The sequence below is a fragment of the Aulonocara stuartgranti genome, assembly GCF_965226115.1.
Source record: "Aulonocara stuartgranti genome assembly, chromosome: 15".
NCBI classification, from domain to species: domain Eukaryota; kingdom Metazoa; phylum Chordata; class Actinopteri; order Cichliformes; family Cichlidae; genus Aulonocara; species Aulonocara stuartgranti.
This window is the reverse complement of record NC_138951.1, coordinates 14,557,556-14,582,203: the sequence shown is the minus strand read 5'-3', so window position 1 is coordinate 14,582,203 and position 24,648 is coordinate 14,557,556. Positions and strand designations below refer to the sequence as shown.

At 39.2% G+C, this 24,648-nt stretch overlaps 1 protein-coding gene across 1 annotated transcript in view; it reads left to right on the top strand.

The window, feature by feature from the left end:
- The window catches only part of enpp1 (ectonucleotide pyrophosphatase/phosphodiesterase 1), a 35,962-nt gene extending 11,367 nt beyond the window's left edge, over positions 1–24,595 (top strand). The window contains exons 6-23 of the mRNA XM_082504869.1: positions 1,865–1,984; positions 2,901–3,010; positions 3,117–3,182; positions 3,278–3,350; positions 4,730–4,838; positions 6,210–6,341; positions 6,457–6,488; positions 6,623–6,750; positions 7,441–7,510; positions 9,261–9,348; positions 10,514–10,698; positions 12,231–12,270; positions 12,355–12,515; positions 14,358–14,493; positions 16,126–16,194; positions 19,143–19,275; positions 22,554–22,698; positions 22,833–24,595. Coding sequence (XP_082360995.1) covers positions 1,865–1,984; positions 2,901–3,010; positions 3,117–3,182; positions 3,278–3,350; positions 4,730–4,838; positions 6,210–6,341; positions 6,457–6,488; positions 6,623–6,750; positions 7,441–7,510; positions 9,261–9,348; positions 10,514–10,698; positions 12,231–12,270; positions 12,355–12,515; positions 14,358–14,493; positions 16,126–16,194; positions 19,143–19,275; positions 22,554–22,698; positions 22,833–22,985 — 1,950 coding nt within the window. The 3' untranslated portion in view covers positions 22,986–24,595. The remainder of the gene's footprint in view (positions 1–1,864; positions 1,985–2,900; positions 3,011–3,116; positions 3,183–3,277; positions 3,351–4,729; positions 4,839–6,209; positions 6,342–6,456; positions 6,489–6,622; positions 6,751–7,440; positions 7,511–9,260; positions 9,349–10,513; positions 10,699–12,230; positions 12,271–12,354; positions 12,516–14,357; positions 14,494–16,125; positions 16,195–19,142; positions 19,276–22,553; positions 22,699–22,832) is intronic.
- The last annotated feature ends 53 nt before the right edge of the window (positions 24,596–24,648 follow it).

Below are 24,648 nucleotides of genomic sequence, written 5' to 3'. Positions count from 1 at the left end.
TGTTGGGAAGACAACGTGAACATTTTATTTGTACTGTATAATCTGCAGATTCTGACAGAAATCTGCAACTATCCTTTGAAGCACCGCTCCTATCTAAAAGAGCAATAAGGATCATTATTAGGTTATTTACATTATTATGTAAATAACAAAATAACTTAAAGCAAAAATTGGGAAACGTAAAGCCCGAAGTCTTTATATTAAGGGTCATCAGTCAAACAATACTGTTTGGTCTAGATCTAAACGGAACACGTTGTTTGTGACGTCTTCTTTTGCGCATGCGGGCCGCTTTGAGCGTTCACACTAGAGCACGTTTGCTGTCGCATTTTATTTGTAGTGTGAACAAGCAGACAAAAAAATCCAAAAATCGGATCTGAGCATTACGACCTGCAGTGTGAACGTAGCCTTAGAGTCCTGAATAAAGGTGTGAATGTGCCTTTAGTATGCCTCGGTTTCAGTGGTCAGTGAACTGAAAGGGATTATTCTCTATATATGTAAAGTGGGCATGAAACACTTGATGTATAAAGGTTAATTTACACTACCCCTGCTCTCAAAAACTGAAAAGATGTAACACTGTATGTGTAGCTGGATTTAAGAAACCTGTGATGTTGGAAAATGTCTGGATGTGTTGGGAAAAGACAGACTAGTTTAATGCATAAAATACGGCTGATTGATCTGAAGGCTCTCCTCCACACAGTGCTCATTCATAAAATGCTTTACAAACCCAAACATTACAGCTAACAGCTGGATTTTCCCATTTGAGTCCAGCTAGCCAAACAACAAAGAGGCAGTGAAAGTGAAAAGTATAAATTTAGTTTTAACATAAAACTCTTTGTTGCAGTCAGAGGCAGCACAAAAGTGATCACTTGAAACAGATTTTTAGTTTTAGTCACCTTGCTTTCCATTGAGTTATCGGTTCTGTAACTAGTTAGCTAACATAAACTAATGTAAGTCTATTGACTACAAGAAACCAACCAATCCGGTGACGTTACGCTCTGTACTGAAAGATTATAAACATGTCTTAAAAATAGGATTTCTTAAATCTTGCTTCACAGACAGTTTTACATCTGTGTCAGTTTTTGAGATGATGATGTAAATTGATAATGATGTAAATTAGCCTTTATAAATGAAGTGTTTCATGTCCACTTTAAAGTTAGGAAAGAAAGCTATAAAAATAACTGGTTTAGTTAATAGAAGCCAAGTACTTAGGGCCCCACTCACAGAAGCTAAACAGAGAGTGACACCCCCTCTCTGTTTAGTTTGGTTGCTAGCAGATGTGACTGAGAATAAAGTAGCAAAACATAAATTTTTGTTTGTTTGTTTGCTTGTTTGTTTTGGGGGGGGGAGGGTTGCCTGTCCCATTTGGATCTTTAGCCATCAGAATTATTGTCTGAAGGCCAAGAAAGATGCCTAGCAGATTTACTTTACCAAGTGCATCATCATGGCCTTGCCATATTGGTCCATTTAATTGACCTTTATTATTATTATGTATCTATTTTATTTTATTTTCAATTGTTACAGACAGAACAGACATTTAGAGTAAGAGAAGCTCAAACTCTAAATCTGTTTGTAAAGAAGTGTAAACATCCTGCTTTTTCTAAAATGACACTTCCACAGGATGGTAGGAATGGTTGAGACCTAATGGCTTACATTCGTACGGAGAACAACTCCAGCAAGACGCTTATAACGTTGACTCCACCTTTATTGGTTGAAATCAGACACTGCAATTAAGATAAACTGCTGTGGTTACTTGTAATATTTGGGGTTGAAAGATGGTGAGAGAAGAGGTAATCACCTTTAAATCCCTGCAGCCACAGAATCAAAGCAGCTCATTGTGACTTGGTTTATCTTATCTCTATTCCTGCAGGGTCTTTATCCCGAGTCTCATGGGATTGTGGACAACAAGATGTACGATGTGAAACAAAATGCTTTCTTCAGCTTGAAAACGGATGAGAAATTGAACCCCCAGTGGTATCAAGGAGAACCAGTAAGTGAATCTGTTGTGTAGAAAGGTGGTAAATTAGTACAGCAAAGCTCAGGCTCATAGAGGCCAAAAGTAAAACCTGCTAATAACAAATCCTTTTAAGGAAATTTAGGTTCTGTTGAACATGGCCACAAAAATGTAGCTCTCGGGAATACTGTTTATTTCACACATCTGAGAATCCCAGTTAGACAGTGTTGTTCATAGTCCTGCAAAAGTCAGCGCACTAGTCATGTGTTAGAAATAGAAATACTGTGTTCATCACAATGTAATTTGCTTTCTATGAACGACACAAGTCAGTCAGCAAGTTTGATTGTTGAGAATCAGTTCTCCCTGTAAGGAGTTTCTTGATTATAATTATGGATTGAGCTCGTAATAAGTGACAGCTTGTGAGGGCTGCGTGTGGTGCTTGTTTAGATGCTTTGTGGTTTTCATTTAAATGAGAGGCCTCTTAAATCTCATTTCTCAAGTGTGTGACAAAGTGCTCTTCTTGAAATTACACAATTCAGCTGCAATATGGCTTTTCAGGAGGGAAGAAGAGATGGATGACCCCTGTCAAGCAATTTAGTCTATAGGAATGAATTCTTTCATAATGACTTTTGAACCAATACAGCTAAGTGCATCAGCCAAATGTTTAGGAGACAGCTGCATAACTAATACATCTACCTGCAGATCTAATGGGTATTCATTTAGAATAAAATCCTACTCTTAGGTTGCCTTCTGACTTGACAGGGCTGTGAGGGATTACGCTTTTAGCTTGATGTACTAAACACTGGTGCCGCAATGTACTGAAAATTAATTATCCAATTTTCTACTGCAACTCACTCAGAATAGAGTCTAGATGGCACTCTTTTCTCCTCCTCGTTTCTATTAATTTCATACATTTTTTCATTTCTCTATCTCACCTAACTTCTCTCGTCAGGTCTGGCTCACGGCCATCTATCAGAAGCTGAAATCAGCAACTTTCTTCTGGCCAGGCTCTGATGTAGCCATCAATGGCACCCTCCCAAGTTTTTACAAGATGTATGACAAGTAAGAGCAATGCCATGCAAGCTTCTGATTCAATGCCAATGAAGTGTAAAATATAGCTCAATGCAGTGCTGTATCGATGCTTTCATAAATTACATTTGTCCCACAGGTCTGTTGCATTTGAGAAGAGAGTGTCAACACTGCTTGACTGGCTCAATTTACCTGAGGGAGAAAGGTTCATGTTCATCTTTATGATAACAAAGATGATGTTGTAAGTTCCCATAAGGAAACTCTCTATATCACTCGTAACTGTTGGCTTTCTGTCTTTAGACCTGACTTCTACACTTTATACCTGGATGAACCTGATTCAACAGGACATTACTATGGGCCAGAAAGTACGCAGGTGAGTTATTTGCCTGTATTAATAAGCCGGTTATTGATTACCTAAAAGAATAACTAGGTAAAAGAAGGGAACATCATTAGAGGAAAGCTCTGTATGGAAAATTTGTGTGCTGACAGTGTTCGTCAGCTGACTGAGCATGCCTTACAATCACAGGTTCACTCAGTTGTGTAATGTATGCCTGGGGTTTCAGTTAATATGCTCCTGCTAGTGTAAATTGGTCCTGGTGAGCGGCAAATTAAGCACAAAATGAAGAAGAAAAATGTGTTTAACTGCTTTAACTAGGATAAACACATTTTAGGATTAGGATTCAACTTTATGGTCATTACACATGTATAAATGCAGGATAAGAAAATACAGTTTGCATCTAAGTGCAAGAGTAGTAAGTGCAATAAGAGCAATTATATACAGATAAGCAGAGGGCTACTAAATGTATGGATATACTGATATATACAGATAAGGGTAGTATAAATGGTGGAATAGTTATGAACAGACTATGTACAGAGAGACCAAATATACAGATGAACTACAGACAAATGTGCTGTTGTATACAGATATACAGATGATCTGTATAGCATACAGATGCTGTATATTGCTATACAGACGGGCAGATATACAGATGAACAAATATACAGATTTTACCACATTGTATCCATGAAATCCGGCCAAGCTCAGGATTAGGGCACCAACTGAAAACTGTTCCTCAACTGAGGGAACTCGACGCTGATGTGAACAATGGATTGTTTGGTAGGACATCTGCACTAAAGGGAGTTTGTCCATAACAAACTGTTTGAGCAGAAGGGTGTTAGTGAGTGTGCTGATTGCATTTGGTTTTGTTTTTTTTGGAACTGTATGTCTTGTCTTGTTCAACAGTTTAAAGAGAAGCTAAGTTGCTAGCTGACCAACCACCTGATTCTAGCATCTGTCCTGAATGACTCCTTGATGCCTTTTAAGTGTGGTGTTTTTGGAACGTAGGCCCTTGGGATAAAATCAGGATGCTGTGAAGTGATTATGAGTGTCTCAGCTGAATTAAAACCTTTTTAGCAGCTCTCTGGTGAGATGGAAGTGGTGGTTGGTGAAAGGGAGGTCTACTCAGCTCTGCTTACTGCGGCCTGCACAACGAAGGACCTGTAATGCTGTTTTTCTATTTTCATTTATTTATAGTTATTTTATTCCACTGAAAGTATTAAGTCCAACCTCTTCAAATAGTCAAGATCGTCTCTTATGGTAACAAATCTGTTAGTTCATTTTGCTGGGTAAATATTTATCTAAAGCACATTGTTGATAGGGCGTTTGAATGGCAAAAGCACAGTGATTCTCAGTGTTGTTGTTCCAGTCGTGGTAACATTTTAACTCTGTTAGAACTTCTGTTATTCATTTAGATCGTTCCGGCCTTGCAAAGGGTGGACAGGATTCTGGGCATGCTGATGGATGGCCTAAAAGCAAAAAACCTGCACAATTGTGTCAACATAATAGTCGCATCTGACCACGGTGAGATAAATATCAACTCTCCACAGCTGGGATACAGTTTACATGGGATGACTGAGACCGAAAATTACCAGTTTAAACTGAAATACACTTTAAAAGAAAAGAAGCATTGTCTTATGAAAGCTAGCAGGTGGCTTAATTTCTGATGGAAATACTGAAAACGACTGATTCACTGAAGTGTTAACTAAAATACAAATGGACATATTTTGAGCATTTTTGAGGAACTGAGCAGTATATTGCAAATGGAATTCAAAATAGCCAGGCTTTCTTTCCATTCGCTCACATAAAGGGGCATTCCACATGCTTCTTATTCCAGTTAGTGACGTCCTCAGCTGATGATGATAACATGGAGACCGAAATATAGCAGAAATGGAACACTTCTGCAATTTGACAAGCAATTAATCCTGCAAGAAATCATAAATCTTAGGATTTGAAACACAAAATAGTCAAACATTTTGATTCCAGTTAATTATTTTATCACTGAGAGCATCCTCGGTGTTCCTGTTCATTTCTAAGATGAATGAGGCACATTAGAGCTCTGAAACCTTAAACTGGATACCTTAAAACATTAAATGTTACTGTTACACACCCTAATAAGGAGACTTGGAAATTGTTTTAATTTGTTGGCAGTTCAAAGTGAAATTATTTTGAGTCTTGATGTCAGTTTGTCAGTTAGTGTACCTGCTGTCGGTAAGAATGGAGACCGCTGCCACTGAAGAACTGAATAAAGAAGTCATGTGCATGTTAACTAAGTAAAATGTTCTCAGTATTAGAGAAAGAGGTTTCTTTGGATGGCTGGAGACCAGATGTTTAGCCCTGTAATTACACACTCAAGATCAGTGTGTTGGAGTGGATGTGGCTCAGGGCGATGCCCAGATATCCTCATCTAAGACATTACTTCCAAGAGAAGAAGTACATTTTCTAAAATCCATGAACAGATTTTGTTCTTCATTAAAGGTTTAGCTTCATATCATTTACAAGAGAAGATGTTAATTTTAACTTTAGTATTTGGTAGTCCCTAGCTTGGCAAGGCAAGAAACAAGCAATTAGCTGGAGTGCTCATGTCACACCCAAAGACATTGCCAACACATGTTACACTGTCATTTTGAATGTCACGTCCTGCATGCAATGCAAACTTAAGCTCTGTGAATCCCTAGAAATGAATGGAAAGTACGCCACAAATCTTCCCCTTTTATTGAGGAAAGCTTTAAACTTTGTATTTCAGAGGAATTACAAACTTTTGTAGCTTTTATACAACATTAAACAGTTCTTAAACATTATAAGGTTTTGTTTAAGAACTTCTTCTGGTGCCTTTCTCTGTGTCATTTGTTGCCCTGCTGAAGACAACCTAGTGAAATGACTTCTTTTCAACAGGCATGGAGAGTGCTTCATGTGAAAGGGCATCATATGTGTCAGATTTCCAGAAAGACACCTCTGGTTTCACTGTAATCCAAGGCCCAGCTGCTCGCATCAGACCAAGTCTCCTCCCACAGGATTACTCTTCCTGTGAGTTCCTGTTTAAAAACACCAGAATTCCCTTGTTCCCAGATTTATATCATTACTCTGTGCCACTTTGTAGGAGATTAGCATGCCTTACTTGGTACTGTGTTTCTTTTTTCAGTTGACTATGAGGGCCTGGTGAAGAACTTGTCGGTATGCGAAATATTCCAGATCGGACTCTTGTATTCATAAGAAGAATGAAAGATTATCTGCTTGCTTGGAAAGTCAAACAGTCCCATTCTCTCTCTGTTGTGTGTTGATTCCCCTTGTCTGTGTCCATTTTGAAGTGCAGGACCGTTGACCAGCCAATGAGGCCGTACCTCAAAGAAAACCTTCCCAAAAGAATGCACTTCGCTAAAAACATCCGCATAGAGAGGGGTCACCTCTACATGAAGTCAGGCTGGCAAGCAGCACTGTAAGTAAACAATTAGTGATACTCTCTTTAATTTTTAATGTGTTAGTTCATCAGGTCGGGCTGCATGAAAACTTTTTATTAGTCCTATTAAAGGCTTAGTTTAGTGCTAAATTCTAACCTAATTAAGTTAACATTTTTGTTTACAGGCATGTAATTTGTGCATTTTGGTTTAACAACTTAACTTAAACAACAAACTGTATGTAAAATTAAATCATAGAAATCTCATGGCCGTGTAAACCTCCTGTCGTAAAGCAACACGTCATGCTGACCTGCATCTAGATCATTCTGCTGTCGATGAGTCTGAGAATACAAGCATATATGTTAAGCTGTAACTACAACGTTCATGTCTCTACTAAACATCTCTGGACTACCTTTGTGTATATTCGCTTACATGCAACCTCAATATGTAGGTGTGATGTTTTGACTCGTATTATTATTATTATATTGTTTTATAAAACAGAATGTTTTTTATTGTTTCCCTTTTTAGCTTAGCAGAGCTGTTTTTTAAGAAACAAGCTGACATATATTATATATCTTTATTTTTATTTTTTGCTGATGCTTCCTTGAATGTAATTTGTGCAATCATCCAAAAATGTTGGCAGACACAATATACAGTTACACCTAAAAGGGAAGTATGTTTATTTTGTTCTGTGTTTTTTCCCTCAGATAAATTTTATTTTCTCTCCTCAGTAAACGCAGCGATATCAAGTATTGCACTGGCGGATTCCACGGCTCTGATAACCTCTTCACCAACATGCAGGTCAGGGGAATTTAATTTAAAGGTGTGTGTGTTTGTGTGTGTGTGTGTGTGTGTGTGTGTGTGTGTGTGTGTGTGTGTGTGTGTGTGTGTGTGTGTGTGTGATACACGTTTTGTCTGTGATAGATCAGTGTTAACAGCACCAGTCAGATCATTTTGTACGATCACTTTGCCACAATACCCAGAAAGAGTTGTGTCAGAGATGTCCTTGTAACAGTGGGTTTTCCCATTTTAATCATCGCATAATACCTCACACATATCTTACAATGTTTTGACACACATGTTTGGATAATCAAGTCGTGCTATGAGTTTGCAATTGTAGAAAAAGAAACTATCTTGTTATATTCTGCTGTTTGCTCAAAAATATTAGATTTGTTCTGGATTTCTTTTTTAAGTAATGTTCGAGCTTTGGTGACTACATATACTGATCACAGCTAAGAATTAGTCCAACATGATCTTTATACTGTAGTTTGTTTATGGAAATAAAAAAATAGGATATATTATTTTAATCAGTGAGCTTTAAATATGCATATAGACGGATTTTTGAACAGAAGGCAGGTTTAAAGCACTGTCATCTTTGAAGATGGACCATTCAGCTTGCTATGTGTGCTCGCTTCAAAGCTTGTACATCTGGAAAAGCACCATCAGTCCTGAAAGTTATATACAGGTTTTAGACCAACATCTGCTCTCATTCCCATGACATCTTTTTCAAGGAAGGGCTTCTATATTTCAGAAAGATGGTTTTGAATTACATACCACAGCTATTACAGAATAAAGCACGATGTAATGTCTTAATAGATGAGCTTTAAAAAAAACTCTCGGTGCTAAACTGATCTGCCTGTAGTCCAGAACTTCACCGGTTAAAAAAAACTTGGGCACATCGTGAGACAAATATACGACAAAGAAGAATCGCGACTGTTGAGCAGCTAGAATCCTATATCAGTCAAGAAATGGACAATGTTTTTCTCCCCAAAGTCCAACAGCTGGTGTCCTCAGTTTCCAGATGTTTATGAACTGTTGTTAAAAGAAGAGCAGATGCTACACAGCGGTAAACACGGCCCTGCCCTAGCATGTTTTCTCACAGATTTTGGAATTAGGCTTGTACTTGTAGTGAAACAAATCTAAAGGAAACATATGCATTAGGTATGTCTAGACCCGGACCTAAGTACCGTAATTACATTTTGTGTGGATTTCTCTCCACCTACACAATCAACTTTTGACTGAGTTTGTTTTAATTGAGAAAGGTGTTTCTGTCTGCCACCTTAATGTCAGTCTTTATGGTATTTTTGTCTATGCTTCCGGCCGTGGTTTACACTGGAATTTGACTCAGTATAATTAGCTTACAAGACTGCAGACCGATCTAAAAAAAGGGTCGAGAAAAGTCAACTTTTGTGTAAGCGGTTGCCAGCCTGCCTGCACACAGCTAGGGAAAGTTGCAAACTGCCCTTGAAATAGATCACAGGCAAATATCTGTGAATCCATCCAAGGCTTTCCTAGAATTGAAACCCTTCACTTCTGAGGTTACGTAAGGTCATTTTACTGTTTTAGTTCCTTTCAAATATTTATGCGTTATCTAATTAAAGTGTTCAGTGATTTCTTTTTGTTGTACAAAAACAATTTAAAGGTTTTAAGTTGATAAACTGTCAAACTGTAGATCATATAGTTCAATATACGCACTTGTTTATTTTACAGGTTGAAGAGAAATTAATGAAAGTCTTACCTGGTTTTTTGTTTGTTTGCTTGTCTCCATCAGGCAATCTTCATTGGCTACGGTCCAGCATTTAAACACAGCACAGTTGTGCCAACTTTTGAGAACATTGAATTATATAACCTCATGTGTGGTAAGTTATATTGTTCCTTCACACTGCTCACTGCACATTCTTCTCCTGTCCTGCAACGAAGCCTAATATTTTTTCTTTATCGTTTCTTTTTCGTTAGACATATTCGCTCATTGACTTTCATGCTGAGAGCTAAATGAGAACATCTATTTTACTCTTGTACCCTGAAGTTTTGTTAGCCCTTTGAGGTTGCCAGGCGAGCTGAGGAGACTACAAGAATTACCGATCAAAGCCGAGAACTAGTCCACCCCACAAACCTTCTAAATTGATGCCATAGTCTTAAACTGCAGGAGATATAATGTTTCAATCAGTGAGCTCTAAACATGCTCATAGGCTGACTTTCTGTCTAAGGTAAGCATGCTGCAGCTACGTATTTAGCAGATAAATGTGACACTAGCAGCATTGGCTTGAGCTCGGGGCATTTGCTGAACGTGTAACTATTTCTGCAGTGACATAATTAGTTTCCATCGCTTCATCATATGAATCATGTCCACAAGACACAGTCAAGTCAGCAAGTCTACAAGAAGTCATCTGATTTCATTTTTATTACTTTGCCTAACATAGTTTACTAACCCCATAATTCATCAAATTGCTAAAAACAGCTGCTTATTTTTAAAAGATAAGTTAACACACTTGAGAAGAGGAAGCAGGTATGCTTCGTCTGCACTGAGTTTTAGGTCTGTGTTTTACTTCCAAAATAAAGAAGTGTTAGAAAAAGGAAACCATATCTACCAGACTGAAGACAAGATAGAGTAACCCGGATATTTCAGTACTCTAAGTCAGAATCAAACTGAACACACAACCATACGGTGTATGCCGGCTACAGTAGTGGCTCTTTAGGTCAAAATAGAATAGGTGTGTGTTCATCTTCCATTAATTCAGGCAGTATCAATTTTAAAAAAGTAGAATTTAGGCAGATTTACTCTTTGCTGGTGTATTTTTTTAACATACATAATAAACTGACTATTAAGGCTCACTCTCTTTGAAACAAAGCAAATTTGTATAAGTCGCTGAACTCTTATAATTGTACTGTGTGATAACTTTGGTAAAGATTTGTTGTTCTTGAAACCATGACTCTTCTTTTAATTTCAAATACACTGACATGTTGTCTTATTTGATGTGTCCTATTCATTCATTTAATTAATCATTTTCTTCTCTTATCAAACAGATCTTCTTGGCATTCGTCCTTCTCCAAACAACGGGACCCACGGTAGTCTGAACCACCTCCTGAAGCACCCCGTCCATAATCCAGTTCTCCCAGCACAGCTCTCCCACGACATCCTCTGTAACTCTAATGTGCTCTTCCCCTCTGACAACCTGCAGTGCACTTGTGAATCCCAAACCACAGAAATGGTATGTGCTAACCAGATTTATTTTTGGCCTCTGGATGCAAATGTCAAGAATGAAATATATTTACAACTAGAGTGAAATGTTGTTAATTTTTTAAAGCCATTTATGGGACCCACTGAATGTTTTCTAATAGGTTTAAAGACCCTAAGATTATTGTCAACCTACTAGATGGATGGGCACAAAATTTTCTTTGACTAGACAGCTATGGACCAGTGCCTGGCCAACATTTAAATTAGTCTAGAACTTATTTTTATATGAAATATTCTTTCTGTCAGTAAACTCCCATTAAACTATACAAAGATCTGCCAAACATCTATGTTTTTAAAGGATTTTATTGCTAATGCTAGCATTAGGTTTTAGCTTAAAGCAACATATATACCCACTGCATATTTGTCTGAGTGTCACAAATGTGTATTACACAGTTATACATGACAACTAAGCTCCACAAATGTGCACATTAGGTTGTGTCTCAAATGCAAGTTTATTTATGGGCACATTAATAAAATACAAGAGCTTTCTGTATATATAAAACTATTAGAGGCGTTCTCTTTTTACAGATCGTAGTTGCGTGCAGTTACATGCATATGCATTGGTTAGATTTGAGACTCTTCTCCGTTTTTTCAGCTGATGAGTGCTTTGTGGTGGTAGATAACTGGGACATGTGGGCCTTTTGCTAGAGTCATAATTTCAAAGAGTTTTGTAAATAAACAGAACAGCTCATCACTCCTACATCACAAGATCATGTAACACACATTCAGGCTTATTTTGGGACTAGTTTCTATCCACAGTGGCATTGCTGTGGACTTTTAGGTGGTTATATTTGGTGCTTCACTTAATCATTCTTTGTGTGCACAGCGAAAAATGAGAATTCTCCAGGAGAGAACACAGCAGAGCTCGGGGATCTGACTATAACTGCATTTGCATGTTCTGAAGCTAACATATGATGTTGTTTGGTGTGTTTAACCCCTATTCTTTCATCTTTGACTGTGCTAAATGAAGTCTTGTGTTTGGATTATATTGCTGTATAACACCTTTTAGAGCAATAGAATTGTTTTAAACCTGCTTGCAGAAAAATTGAAAAAAGCTGGATTGAAGGTCATCAGAGAAATAAAAAGTATCTAGCCCTCCTAATACTAGACTTTTCCAGCAATGGACAAACTATTTTCCAGTGTATTGATTGGTGTGTAGATGTTGGCTGGAAAACCCAGAGTTAGCCTTGAATTTACTTCACTAAGCCCCATATCATGATCAATAATACAGGCCTCTGGTGTACGCCGGATTTATGGTTTTTGACTCGTAGTTAGTGGCAGTGGTTACTACTTGGTCTCTTCTGATGAAGTTCATTAACACATAGTGAAGTGCATGGAGTAATAGAAGTACTACTATCCTACTCTCAAACTAGAGAAGCTGGGATATGTACAAAAAATGAGCTTTAAAAAATGCATTGACATCAGAGCTTTATATACTGAATACGTGGTTAAATTGTGTTAGCTATTTCTAACACAATCATGCTAACAAGATGAATTTCTTTTCAGGTGGAACAAATGAACGGAAATCTCTTGGCATTGAGCTCAAGTGAGAATCATTTCACTTTTCTTTGCACATGTGGTGGTTTTAGAGATGCTTCTGTCTGATACACATTACACATCTTCTCTTCAGGTGAGAAATCCAGCTTGCGTCGCCTCCACGAACCTTTTGGCATCCCTCGAGTCATCCAATCAGGTGCCACATTTTGTCTGCTGCACCACTTAAACTACCTCAGCGGATACAGCAAAGACCGGCTCATGCCCCTCTGGGTATCCTATACCATTCAGCCTCTGGTGAGTCCGCTGGCTGGAGCTTTTATCTCTAAACATAGCCTGTAGAGTTGAGTCGTTCCGGCTATATTTCTTCTGTGGTTATGGTTTGGCAGCAGATTGCACAGAGCTGTTTAGTATCTGAATTTCTTTTCTGAGCAGCTGTTACTCATCTTCTCTGCTCATGTTGGTTCAAGTCTCTCTTGTCTTTGTCACTATGTGGTTGAGCTCTAGTGTAAATTATGACCTCAAGCAGAGTGATGCATTCCCGGGAGACTTGAGACTATTACTGTACTGTCTGAATCATGGTGCAAGAGAGGAAGTAGCCATTGAAGCTCTATCTAAACAATAGAAGTAAAACAGAGAATCTTATTGTACCATCTGTATTTTTTCCCTCATACTGCAGATTGTTTGTGACTGAGCACTATTATCTTCATCACACTTGTAAACCCACACAGAACTTCAGTTTGCAGCTTGTCAAAGCTGAGCATTTCCATGAAAAGCTAGTTTTGAGCTAGTTTGCCTATTATAAAAAAAAAAGGACAATGTAACTAAGATATCATCCAAGATGTTTCCTGGACAGAGTCGTAATGTTTAGTATTTTATGACAAAGAGGAATAATAGTAAAAAAGTAAAGGGTAAAAAAAAATGGTTTTACATGCAATTAAATATTAATTTGCTGTTCATTTATTATAGATACTTACACAAGTTCACATCTGTGGCCCTGGCCTCTAGCTTAATGCAAGATCTCATTTAAAATTCCTTTCATCTGCCTCTTGGGGGAAAAAAACCCCTTTTTCCACAAGTATATTGTATATGTTGTAACCCACGAGCTGTTCATACAGGCGCTGACACTATGTGTTACTTTAATCTCAGTAAAGAGTAAAACTATGGCTCCACTGTAAAATTTACCAGTGAAAAACTGCAGATTTCTTTTAACAATTTCCCGACACCATCGTCTGTCTAAAACATCTCCACAGTTTAGTTCTTTTTGGCACTTTGATTTGATTGACTTATTGCCCGTTTTATGTCTAATAATTCTTACATCTTAGATGGGCTGCCTTCTTAAGAAAATAGAAAATCTTTTCATTGTACTCGTGCTGATTTGTCTTTGGGGCGAGGCCAAACCGCTTTGGGGGATTGCCCAGATTTTTTGTATGCGGTTTAAAAACACAAAAGTGCATCTTTATGTAGACATGGTGTAAACGGTATGTGATTCAAAGCGGGGCAGCACGGTGGAGCAGTGGTTAGCGCTGTTGCCTTACAGCAAGAAGGTGCCGAGTTTGTGTGGAGTTTGCATGATCTCCCATGCTTGGTGGGTTCTCTCCGGGTGTTCCAGCTTCCTCGCACAGTCCAAAGACATGCAGATGTGAGTGCCAATGGTTTACTGTCTCTCTGGCAACCTGTCCAGAGTGAATCGTGTCGTCACCTGCGACACTGAATTGAAAAGGTGGAAGAGGATGGATATTTTAAAGCTGCTCTTTTTTCTGGGAAATGGAAATACCCAAAAATGTCTTTCTTTCATTGTTTCTATTTAGCACTCTATTCTTTGAAATTATATAAATGTTTTGCATAGCTGGTTCCAAAATGATATAACCCTTGGTGCTACCAAGAATTTAAGAGGAAACAAATGTGTCTTTTTTTCCCCTCTGTGACAGAGGATGGAAGTGATTTATTGGTTTGGGGGTTTTTTTGGGAGCTGTGCGCACAGAATCAGAGCAATGCCCTTGCTGACCTATACACACATGGAGAGCAAAAACCAAGCCAAACCATCTTACACAACACTCGCGTTTTAGTCTGGACTCCCACTTATACTGTCAACACTGACTGATCCTCGCTCTCTCTACCTCTTACTCTCTCTCTCAGACCAGAGTGCAACCTCTGAGCCCAGAGTTGGAGGCGTGTGTCCGTGCTGACGTACGCATCCCAGCAAACAACAGCCAGCAGTGTCTGCGCTACAAAGACAACTCTGATCTTGCCTATGGCCTGCTGCATCCCCCCAGTGAGTGTTTGTGTTTGTGAACCTGCATGTGTGTGGTATTGAGGGAGACAGTTCATCCCTCTCAGCCTGTGTTGAAGTCAGGTCGAGATGTTTCAGAGCACATTTTCACGTACAGAGCAAACATATGCTTCACAGCTGCGTGAGAGAAAAGCATCCACTTCCTCTTGAGTGACACTCTGCGGATTGAATGTTTATTTATCTGTTTCTGTATATCTGTCTTTTGGATGTTCAGAGACAAGAATACACAAAGTTTGTGGTAGATTTTCCAGGGTTAACAGAAAAAGCTGGCCAACATGAAACCTTTGATCTGCCTCTGGTTCTGGTAGAAAGTGAGCACAGCGATAGCAGTGATAGCAGATTAATTAATCAATTAATTTCTCTTGAGTGAATTAATGTAGCAACTTTTTAATGTGAACAACTTTCACTTTTTCTGGAGGTAAGACGCAGTCATTAGCACTGTCGCCTCACCACAGTTCAGACCTCCTGGTCCTCCAGTTTTCCACTACAGTCTAAAGACCTGCTCATTAGGCTAATTGGTGGTTCTAAATTGGCTGTATGTTTGTCAGTGTGTGGTTGTCTCGCTTTCTGCATTAGCACTGTAACAGGCTGGTAACCATTCAGGGTGCTATTGCCTTTTGCAGCTCCTACATGACCCTTCGTGGTGTGTTTAAGTGTTTGGAATGTGGAATCAATGTGGATGTTAGAAAGGTGACGTGTAGTATTTTACTGATCAGTGCTTAAACAAGTCTTAAACACAATCTGTTTTAGCTCTGTTGTAATCTGGGCAAACCAATACCAGTACAAACAAGAGCACACAAGAGGGTACAGCTCCCCCCAAAGGGCAAGGGCTATACCAAAACTTTGATGTTTTATGATGTTCTTCTTACATGCTGAGTGATCAGTCTGTTTTTTTGCTTCTTGGTTTTTTGTATTTTGTTGTTTTTCACAAGGAGGGGTGGGACCTTTCAACTATGACTTTGCAGCATTACAAACCAAAATTGTGTATTTTATTATCTGTAGCCATATGATTGGAGCAGAATTGTCTGAAACCTTGAGATTTTAAGAAATATTAGTGGAAAATTTGAAAAGTTTTAAGAAATTTTCCAAGCTCAACTTTGACCTTGAATGCTAACAATGAAGGTCAAGGTCGAACGCTTAGCCAGCCTAGCTAATCCTTTCCCCCAGGCCTACTTTGTAGGTGGGCTGGAGCCTATCATAGCTGCCATGGTACACCCTGAACAGGTCACCAGTCTGTCGCAGGGCTAAAATCCTACAATTAACCAAATACCAACTTTCATTGCCATGTGTCTGAGTCAGCGATCCTGGAAGCTCCTGCCGACTTTTACGCCAGCTTTCCAAGCATGAGAAAAAACAATTTCCGATTCTTCTGACACCACATCAATGCGATTATTAAAATTAAAATAAGTCACAGGAGATGTAATAAAGAAGCCCTAAATCTGCCTGCATTCAACTCCACTAATTTGTAAATGTTTTTCTCAGCCAGTAAATCGCTATGCTTTAGTTTCACAGTAGACGCATCAGTCTTCACAACATGTAATCTAAGTTTTAATCCATAGCCAAATTCCATGCCCAGCAAATTCAGTTTGTCCTAACCTCTCATTTCCTCTATAGATCTGAGTGCCAATGTTTCAGACTCTCTAATCACGAGCAACATGGCACCGATGTTCCCTGCATTTAAAGGTGAGTCAGTTGCTTATTTGTTTCTAACTTTCCAGCTGCACCCAGACCGGTAAAAAGACCAGCAGTGATTCACAAGTTCAACATTTCTTAAAAGATCTGTCACAACTGAATGAGTCGGCTTAACAGCTCTCTGGATCTTTGAGACAGGCTCGATTTTGTTAAATGGGTCAAGCACTCAAGTTTTCAGACAGCAGGTATTGCGGTTTGCCAGTTTCCATTGCTTCAAATTATCCTGAGTTGCTTGAAAGCTGACAGCAAGCTATACTTTATCCCATCCCAAGTCCAGAGATCTAACTGATGTAATTATGTGGGACTTCCCCGCCCTAATTTACTTGAGCTTGTTCTGTAAAACGCAATCGAAGGTTTAGTTAGTGGAACAGTTCCAGGGTTAGTTTCCCTGCTTGCATGCTGTGTGTTTCCCTTACAGCAGGATTCAGCAGAAAGTCAGTATGTTTGTAAAGTGACTCACCACACTGTGCTCCACAAAGGAGCGCATGTAGGTTCTTCAGTCAAGGATCTGTGCAGGTTTGCTCTCATATGTCTTTGAAGGTTCTCAGTCATCCAGGTCATCGTAGTCAAAGGAGCTTGCAAAGAAAAGCGTCTGGACTTCTTTAAGTTGCTTGAAGACGTTTCACCTCTCATCCGAGAAGCTTCTTCAGTTCTAAGGACAAATGGTGGAGAGTCCCAGATATAACCTAGTGGGAGCAGTGCTTGCTGCTTTTCATACTTCATCCTTTATGTAGAGATGACTTAAATGGGCTGGATTACATGATTATGAAGCCTGAACTTGCTCTCTTTGTACTTTACAGCATTACAAAATCATCTGTCATATGTGAAAGAATATGTACCTCCATGGTGGTCTGGTAATTTCACTCTGTGGTTAGTTAGCCAACCCAGAACTGTTGAAACCTGTAGATTGTGCTGGGTGATTAAGATATTGCAGAACTGAGTTTTATCCTGACAAGAAGCTGCAGAATGTTTATCAGCTGGGAGATGCTGCCCCCTGGTGGCTTTGCATGAGTGAGAAGGGAGGAAAACACGAAGGAAGACCAGACAAACACTTTAGCATAGGGTTGCCAACCGTCCCTTAAAAAACGGAATCGTCCCGTATTTCGAAACAAAAGTACACGTCCCGTATTGAGCTAATAAGGGACACACTTTGTCCCGTAATACAGTGAGAATCAAACGTAGTCTATAAATGTTTATGGAATTAACACTTTGTTTGAAAACATAATTCCCAGCCCCTCTCCTGCTTTGTGACCAATGAGCTGACAGCACACTTATGACAATTCGAGTATGACAATTCAGATTACCGCTCATCTCATTGGTCGAGGAAAGGTCGCTTACGGAGAAAATACCGGAAGACAACAGATGACCAAAACAAGAAGCATGGCCAACAGTGAAACAAACGCCGACACTGCGGTGCAAGTCTCGGATGACAGTAAACCTAAAGCTGGGCAGACACTGTGCGATTTTTTTCAGTCACGTTATTCAGCTCCTGCTCAAACTGCACAATTGACTCGCAGGGGTTAGAAGTTCATAGGTCACGATGTACTCTCACACTATACGGCCCGATGCTCTGATGCGACCTGAGAGCTCACACTGTGCCTCCATAAAATTAAGGTTATAGCAGAAAATCTGTCGCTCTCTCTCTCTGTCTTTCACTCACACAGACACACCACCACCATCAACTTTGCTAAATTGCTAATGAAAAACATTGATCAGGCAGCTGTGATTGAGCAGCAATGTAAATCCAACTATTTTCATGGTTGTTGTGGTCGTGATAATTTTGTGATGCCACATGGAAAAGGCTCGGATGAGCTTTCCAAAGTTCTACAAGTTGTGCCTCCATCGCTTGTGTCCAGATCACACGCTGCACAGCCGTGCTGCTCCATCTTTTTCACCGACGTTTACGTGTTTGCGCGTGAGCAGTGTGAGCGGCTGCGGTGACACACTCACGAGCGATTGATGATCGGGAGCTGGTCGTGAGGTGTTAATCACTTCTCGTTACCCCACGTATACTACACGATGCACGATGAAGGCCAAAATCGGTCCGATCACTCAAAAATCGTCTCAAAATGGGCCAAAAATCGCACAGTGTGAGCCCAGCATTAGAGCAGCAATGTTTGTTTCCCTCAGAGAAAGGGAAGAATGGGAAAAGGAAAACACCTGGCTGGAAAAAGTTAATATGGGCATGTGCAGTGAATATCAGCGCTATGTGGCCAGAAGTGTGATAATATAACTTATTTTGTGTAATAAACAACTGCAAGGATAGATGATTACAACAAATTGATGACTAATACATAAAAGTAATACATAGATGAATAATGATGATGAGTTATGATGCGTAATCATGGGAACAAGCGGGTTTTCAAACGGGAGCAGCTGATTAGCATTAGAAAAGCTGAAATAATACCTCAGCTGAAGCCAATTGTACTAAATGCACTAAATGTGCACTGTTACAAGAATATTTTTCTTTCTATTGCTTTCTATTATTTTAAGTTAAGCAGGACAGAGTTCTTTTAAAGAAAGATTTACTTATATTCTCAAAAGTTAAGCATGACAGGCTTCTGTTTAAGAAGGAGACCTGTTTTATTGTGTTAATGTTGTCATTTTGAGCTAAAAATAAATGGCTAAATGATCATTTGTTTCACATGTGTTCATATCACAAAGAATAGAATATGCATCTACTTAAATCAACTTCAAGTCAAATGGTTAAAAAAAGAATTTCACACACAAAAAAAGAGCTAGAAAATTCACCACACTGGGAAGGGTGAAGACAACTGGGTCGCCCGGCCCTGGCCACGAGGTGTCCCTTATTTATTTTTCAGGGAGTTGGCAACCCTACTTTAGCATGTGTTGCATGCAGGGGAAAAAAGCAAAATAAAGTGATGTTTCTGTACAACACAGTGGAGCACTTAAAGCTTTTTTTGTGTGTATTTTCCCAGCCGCTTGGACGCATTTCCATGACGTCTTCCTCCCAAAATATTCACAGCAGCTGAACGGAGTCAACGTCATGAGCGGGCCAATATTCGATAAAGACTATGATGGACACGTCGATGAATTAAAAAAGATATCAGGGTAAGACAGAAGCAAAATAACATTTACTGTTGCTACACTGTGCAGTTCAGTCATTTGGTTGTCAGAAGCTGCATATTTTTATGTTGACAGTTTAATGGTCTGATTAAATTCAGCCTTTTTCATTTATTGTGCTTTACAACTGCTTATTAGGTGTTATTAAAAAAAGACTTAAGTGGTGACTCACTTTTAAGAGTCTCCATTTGGCCTTGACGTAAATCCAATGAAGAAAGATTTCCAAAGAAAACTGCAACTTCAGTTTCGTTTTGAAGCTAGTTCTTAAGAAAGTAACTGTGTTGCAAAAATGCTTATGTAGACATTTTCATTTATTCCTCTAGCAGACACAGCAGGTCTGAAGCAAATCAAGAAGGATTTCTAATAGTGAGAACATTAGTACAATATTCATCTTCACACATGAACAACAATTTTGATTTTTGTATTTCCTGAGTGAGGTGCATGTGAGCAATGTGTTACAAATCCATATTCTAATGAGGGCACACACATAAAGTGTGTTATGTTATTTAACTGTGGATGCTTCTGGACACAGTTTGCACTTTACCATCATGTTCTTGTCCTTCTGCATAATAAAAATTAAATTAATCACCACTAATCAGAAGTTGGAGAGCCCACTATTTATTTTTACTTCACCCTCCAAGCAATTTAGGTCAGGTTCAGGTAGCTGACGTGCAGGAAAAGGACACCTTTGGTTTGTTTTTGGCCTTTTTTTCCTATTTCTGTTTTGTTTTTTTCTACTTTTTTCACCAGTCATGCAGACATATGAAGAACAAGCAAGCAAACAAAGCAGAAAAATGTAATTTGATTACAGATTAATTGCAGATTAGTGCTCTACTTTAGAATGAGTTACACCCAACACCACTAATTAGTCATTTTCCAGCTTCCTACTAAAAAATGGTCATTCTGTTTTCTGCCTGAGGCAGCTCCCTCTCCCAAACCAAACTGAGTCTCACTGTTGTGTCCTCAAACTGAGAACATTCACCAGACATTTAATGTTTATATGGATCCACACAGCAAAAGTATTAACAAATAATTAAATAAAATGTCAGAAAGCCATCGTAAGATAAACCGGTACTCAGATAAAATCTAAGAAACACAGCACATAGTTCATGTGTAAAACTGACTATCAGTGTCCAGGCAGCTGAGCACACTCAATTAGATGAGATCTGATGGGGAATTCTAAAGTGATGCAATACCTGTGCTGCTGTAGACATTAATTTCCAGGGTTTACAAACTACATTCAGGCTTTATCCAGACTAAATTTTTGATGTTAAAATGCAATGTATTACATAAACATCCCTGGTAGTTTTGGTAGAACATTTGCACATGGCTTAACTCAAGCTCTGCCCTTCCTGCCTCCTGTCCAAAGGAAGGCCAAACAAAATATCCTAGCTTATATGTCCATTGGAACGCATCTGAAAATGAAGATTGCATGACTGTTTGTGTACACCAGGAATGCCTCCTGCATGTAATGGTGCATTAGCTGTTAGCATTGAACACAATGTCAGTAATCCCTCTGAGCTGTTATTTAATGGTAAACTAATCAGGTATCCTTTTTCTTCTGCAGAAGGGTTTGTGATAAGAGAATGATAATTTCGGAGGAGGACATGTAGTGACTGATAAGCAAACGTGGGTTTCAAACGTCTCCAGTTTTTTCTCTTCCAAACTAAGAAATAGTTGTAGAGTTTCAGAAAATGAAGAAACAGTGTAGACTCTTAAAAGTATATATAACAAAATATGTATATGCATTGTGTTGGCCATATGCTTAAGTTACTGAATTTTTATAATATATTTTATCTGTATGTCTCAGTATATGCATATTATACCTAATGTGCCTAAAGGCTGACGCGCTCATTTTGCACATTAGCTTAGTGCACTGGTTCAATACACCCCACCCTCACTCCACCCAACCCCCCAGTGATGTTAATTTAAGTGCATAAATGAACTCATTGCATCGTTTTTGTTTGAATTAAAGAATTGATGCAGCCTTCACATGCACAATTGTCCAAAAACTCAAAAGACCTTGAGAAAGTGTTTGAGAAACCCATGGGTTACATTGAGGGTTACTCATAGCTCACGCAATAGCACACATTGCAGCCGAACTAAATTTGGCTATTCCCCTTTAATAGCTCTCGGTTTTTGCTTAAATACTTCATGCTGGCTGGAACATGTGATGTCATATACTCCTATACTCAGATCAAGATTTGGAAACAATGAGAGTTGAATGACGTTTGGTGGGTTGCTTTGTGACTGTTTGTTATACAACATGCAGACAATTCTTAAGAAGTCTTGAGCACTTGAGTTGAAGCCAGTTCATCCAAAAAGGCTTCTTGAGAAAGATTCCTTCAGTTTTCAAATAAAAGGTGAAATGTCCTTCAGAACCTAAAAAGGTCAGAGATGTGAATCTCCCGTTCCACCACATCATAAAGGTGCTTTACTGCATTGAAATCTGATGACTGTGGAGGCCATTTGAGTATAGTGAACTCAAGGTGATGATCAGGAAACCAGTTTGAGTTGATCTGCTGGAAGCAGCCAACAGAAGATAGTACACTGTGATCATAAAGTATGGCTATGGTCTGCAACAATACTCGGGTAGGCTGTGGTGTTTAAACATTGCTCAGTTGCAGCTCGTTTTGCGCAACGTGTAATATACTGACGAATTGTCACGTCCCGAGGCGTTCCATGGGAACGCGAAAGGTGACCTTCCGCATTCCTATGCTACGCGCCGGATTGTGGATGAAACTGAATAGAACGACGCTCCCGCAGTAACACACGTTCCAGCCGTGTATTCCAGCCCTAATCATAACCTTATCCCTAACGTTCACCACCACCTTAATCGTGTTAGATTAAAGTCAAATACACGTACATGTGTAGATTCATTCCAAACGGTTCTCCTATTTCTAATATTTCCGAACTCGTAATATAAGGACGCATTGGGTGGCCGAAAGCATAATATACCAACGATTTGTCACCTAGCGTAAAATGTTATGCTTTGGGAGTGAGAACTTCTGTCAGTTGATACTCAAAGTGTGCCAAAAAATATCCCCTTCATCATTACACCGCCAAGACACTGAACTCTTTTGTAATGAAGTAAGATGGACCCATCCTTCCATGTTTTTTATGCCAAAATCTATTCAGATGTAAAATGAGAGAAATCGGACTTAAAATACACCCGATGGTTATTTTTTAACCTGAGGCTTTATAACTGAGGTATTCAATTTTTCCATTGCAGCACTTTGATTACGTGTGATCTCTCATCTCTGCAGGAACGAGGCTCCCATCCCGACACATTTCTTTGTGATCCTGACCAGCTGCGGGGATTCGACCTTTGGCCCTCTGAACTGTGCAGGTCCACTCCAGGCCAGGTCCTTCATCATGCCCCACAGGCCCGACCACACAGAGAGCTGCGCTGTGAGTAACACCATTCGTCCCACATGTTTCTGCACTGTCTATTTCAGTCTGCCTCTGTGGAAACCTGCTGTCAGACCCTTCTTAATACTGCATAATTTTAATATACGCCTCCCCCACTTTCTGCTTTTCTTCAGAATGGGACAGACTTGACGTGGGTGGAAGACTGGCTGAAGCTCCACACCGCTCGAGTGCGAGACATCGAGCTCCTTACCGGACTCAGCTTCTACCACGACAGGTTATCAGTGGAAGAGACACTGCGGATGAAGACATTTCTACACACTTATTAAACTCACAGACTTTATCGAGTGAAGCTTTAACTGGCAGAGGAAGCCATATTGGTGTGCAGATGTCTGCCCACATGGACAAACAGTTAACCCAATAACTGTGGGTTTAACAGATGCTTTACTTATAGACTTCCCTCATTTCAGACTGAACTCATTCTTAAGCTCCATCCATTATTTGAAGTGACATTTTTAAAATAAATTTTTATTGATTTTGATTGTGTACAAAAAAAAAAAAAGTAAATAATGAATGGAGCTTAAAGACACCATCACATCTAATAAAATGATTCCAAAGTATTTCCGGGTTCCCATTTCCAGATTGGAAAACTGGAATAAAACTAAAGGGAAAAGAGAGTTTTTATTGATGGAAGAACTGTTTATGTTGAGTGAAGCTTGCCACACATCAGGGGAGCTGTCTGCAGCAGCTGGAAAAACATCTAGCATGAATATGTTTTGCCCTTCTTTTTTGTATGTGTTTCTTTTCTTTTTACACCCATTGGTATTTTTTGTAAAATGAATGAATTATTCAGCTTTTAAATGTGCGCCTATGCTGTATGCTTGGAAGGATTACTGTATGAGACACGTTTGAGCCAGTCTGGGCTCAGACACGTAAAAGCCTTTTCTTTCTCCAACACAGAGAGACATAAAGCAACTGCAAAGAACACTGAAAGCAAAGTTTACATTTAGCAAGGATCCCTGGTGTTTTATACTAAAATAGCTGCTAAATATATCATAGGTCATGTGAACTGTGTAGTGTGCGGTCTTGTGGTTAACACATTCGCATAGTCACAAGCTAGCACCGGTCCCAAGCCCAGATAAAGGGTATCCAGCATAAAATCTTTGCCAAATTCAACACGGTGATCCATCCACCCTGGCGAGGCTTTTATAAGAGAGCAGCCTGATGTACCTTCTTCTAGAAGCAGCAGATGTGAAGCTGTAATAACTGTTGATCACGTGAGGCAGCTGTAACCCTGAACAATCAAGACTTCAGAAAATTGATCTCCTAAAAAAGTCCTTGAAGATCATGAGCTAACTTACACCTCACGGGGGTAAAGCAAGTCTGGTGAAAGCTGTAATGTTTAAGGATCATTCGAGTAAACTGCTTTTTATTATTATTCTGATGCTCGGTGTTGGTGGTAAACAGAAATTACTGATGTTTTTTCTTCTTCACAGATAAGAAAAATTCAGATCTGGAGAATTATTTAAGATTTTGTTTCTATTCTGTCTTTTTTCGGACTCTTTCTGGTTGTTTTGTGTCTTTCGTTCCATTTTGTAACCTCATTGGAGTGATTTTACATCTCTGTTGTCATTTTGTTCCTCCGCGGCCATTTGGTGACTTTTTCCTGGGAAGATGAATTTTCAGGCAGCCGCTAAACTTCAGCGTTTAGTTGGAGATGAAGAGAAGCTGTTTGAGCTCAGCTCATTAATCCGTCCGTGACTGTGTGCATCTGAATGTGTGGATCAGCAAAATCATTATTCAGTCTTTGATTTTTCATCTTCGCGTACTGCTCGTATATGAAGTCATATAGATTTCATGTATACCAAGCCTTTTCTATTGGTTGCTGCAGTTTTTCACACATGAAAAATTTCATATAAAAAACAAACTTCCACATTGAGCTTGTGACTTGTTTCCTTTTGTTTATGACCTTTTATCAGCCAAGATTCAAGG